The sequence below is a fragment of the Cynocephalus volans genome, chromosome 3, assembly GCF_027409185.1.
Source record: "Cynocephalus volans isolate mCynVol1 chromosome 3, mCynVol1.pri, whole genome shotgun sequence".
NCBI lineage: Eukaryota > Metazoa > Chordata > Mammalia > Dermoptera > Cynocephalidae > Cynocephalus > Cynocephalus volans.
Genome location: NC_084462.1, coordinates 107,241,724 through 107,244,286, shown reverse-complemented (window position 1 = coordinate 107,244,286; position 2,563 = coordinate 107,241,724). Strand labels below are relative to the sequence as shown.

The window sequence follows — 2,563 nt, the reverse complement described above, 5'->3', positions numbered from 1 at the left end:
AAGCTTATATAGCTTTCAGCTTATATAGCTGAATTTGACTATGTATTTATTTCTACCAGTGAATTTTGTACTTTTGTATGTATTTATGATAGTAATTACTATCTTTTCATTTCTGCCTGACAAACTCCCTTAAGCATTTCTTTTAAGGCAGACCTAGTGGGAATTAATTTCCTCAGTTTTTGCTTGTCTTAGAAAGGCTTTATTTCTCCCTCTTTTTTTTAATACTGTATATTTGTGGAATACAGTGTGTTCTTTCAATACATGCATACAGTGAACAATGATTCTCTTAGGGTTGATAGCATGTCCATCACCTAAACATTTATCTTCTCTTTGTGGTGAATACATTCAAGATCCTTTTTTCTAGCTATTTAGAAATATACAATATAATATTACTAGCTAGAGTCAGCCTAGAACACCAGAATTTATTCTTCCTGTCATCCTGTAACTTTGTACCCATTAATCCACTTCTTTCCCTCCTTCTCCTTCATTTCTTAAGGACAGGTTTACTGGATAAACTATTCTTGGCTGACAGTTTTTTTCTTTCAGCACTTTGAATATATTTTCCTGTTCTCTACGGCCTGCAATGTCTCTGCTGAGAAATCCACTGACAGTCTAATATGGCTTCTCTTATATGTGACATAAGACTTTTTATTTATTTATTTTTTTTGATGCTTTTAAAATTCTCTCTTGGAATCAAAACCACAATAAGATACCATCTCACCATAACTAGAATGGCTATTATCAAAAAGACAGAAAATAGCAAATGCTTGCAAGGGTGCTCTCCCATTTTACAAATAATTAAGCAAAACTCACAAATGTGCTCCAAGTACACGGCACAACTAATTGTTTTGAAAACAGATCTCATTAACAGCAAAACCTGTGTTCTTTGTTTTGATTTGTTTTTTATTGTTGTTGTTTCTTCCTAGTGTAGATTGTTTTCAGAGAAAATTTGAGAGAGAAGGTAGAGGACAGCAAAATGACTTATTCTCAAGCCTTTAAAATACTTTAAATCAGTAAGTTAATAAGTACTGTATTTATCAAAATGAAACTATTAGAAAAATAATTAAATAATTTCATATTTGGGTCTTTGATCAAAAGAGGACAAGAAATATATTATAACGGATACACAAACTGCAGTTCAGGAACTGACCACCAGGTAGTGGCATGAACATTTTTTTCAGGTACCTGATTTGGGCATTGCACTGCAGCAAGGCTGACCAGGCTTCTAGGCTTCTAAAAACCACCAAGCTGTCCTTACATAAAACTATGTCTATAACATATGTACTCAATAAATATTTATTGAACAAGTTGATCTGAAAATCCAACAAATCACACATATATTTTACTGATTTTCCGGTCATATGTTTCTGAACTTTCTTAGCCAATTCTTCCAGCTCAATCTAGTGGCCAAATGGCAAATTGTTTATTGTGACTGTTCTTTCTCTTCAATCTTTGGTCAAAAATTCTGTATGTCTAACTTTAAGCCAAAGATCCAGGGATAAGGATAATTTTGGTGAATGATAACTCTGGATGTGGCCTATGAACCTAGACAGATATTTTCTTAGAGTGAGTGTTTTCCCTCTAACACCACACCCATGCTGCCACAGTCCTAGCCACTTCCTGTCTGTGATAGTCTTCCTTGCCTTGGTTGCTACAGCAGGTGGATGTCTCAAGCAGACGCCTGGGGTTTTTGTACAGCTCTCTGCAGCAGTCCTCTCACTGTGTTTTCTCTCAATGCACAGAAATACACCGCTGAGTCCCCAATTTGTGCAGCTGAGATGACAAGTTTGATGGATTTCCTTGCCTTCTGGAAATTCAATAAGTAGCGACTTTCTGTTGCATTTTGCTGGTTATATGAGTCCTGACGTATAAGGAAAATCATCTCGCCACTGCTGGGCTGCTTGTACCAGAATAAACCATAACTTCCAGCAGTGGTGTCATATGTGCATTCCAGAGTCACAGCTTCCTTCTCCTGCACCAACACTGCTGGTTGGGCTTGAGTTACCTTCTGGGCAATACTAGATCCTGAAGGAAAAAAGAATTAGAAGGTTGAGGGATAAATGGAGTGGGACAAAGAAATCCTATTTTAATACCCTATTATCCCTTTTTCCCAAAATCCTTATAAGACATTTCCTGTACCCCCAGTCCTCGTTCACTGAGAAGGTTCATTCCCACTCCCACTGGGGCCATCCCTACCTAGCCACGTTGAAGCCATGACCATCTTCAGCAGGCTGGAAAGCAACATGTTTGAGTTCTTCTTCTAGATGGAAAATATCTTGTTCTCCTTCAGTTTCAGGCTCTGTGTGGTGAAGTGAGCCTGACAGGTTGAGGGAAGAATTACTGGTGCATACACTGCTGCTGCCCTAGAACAGGAAACAGAGGTTTTCTGGTGTAGCAAGTTGATGTGTGTCATGTCAAACTTCTCTTTGTTCTGACCAAGAGTCTCACACATCCCAAACTTCCTTTTGGATTAAACAACTCTTAATTTGATAAAAATTAAATATGGAAATAAGCATGGGTATTTTGAAAGGAAAATTGATAATTTGACCAACTGCTATATTGA

The 2,563-nt window shown here is 37.3% G+C and overlaps 1 gene segment (V, D, J or C); it reads right to left on the bottom strand.

Annotated features, from left to right (window-relative positions):
- Nucleotides 1-1,669: 1,669 nt before the first annotated feature.
- On the bottom strand, nucleotides 1,670-2,245 carry LOC134372674 (T cell receptor alpha variable 14/delta variable 4-like). The segment is given in 2 exon segments: nucleotides 1,670-2,025; nucleotides 2,197-2,245. Coding segments are annotated over 2 exon segments (405 nt in total).
- Nucleotides 2,246-2,563: the final 318 nt, after the last annotated feature.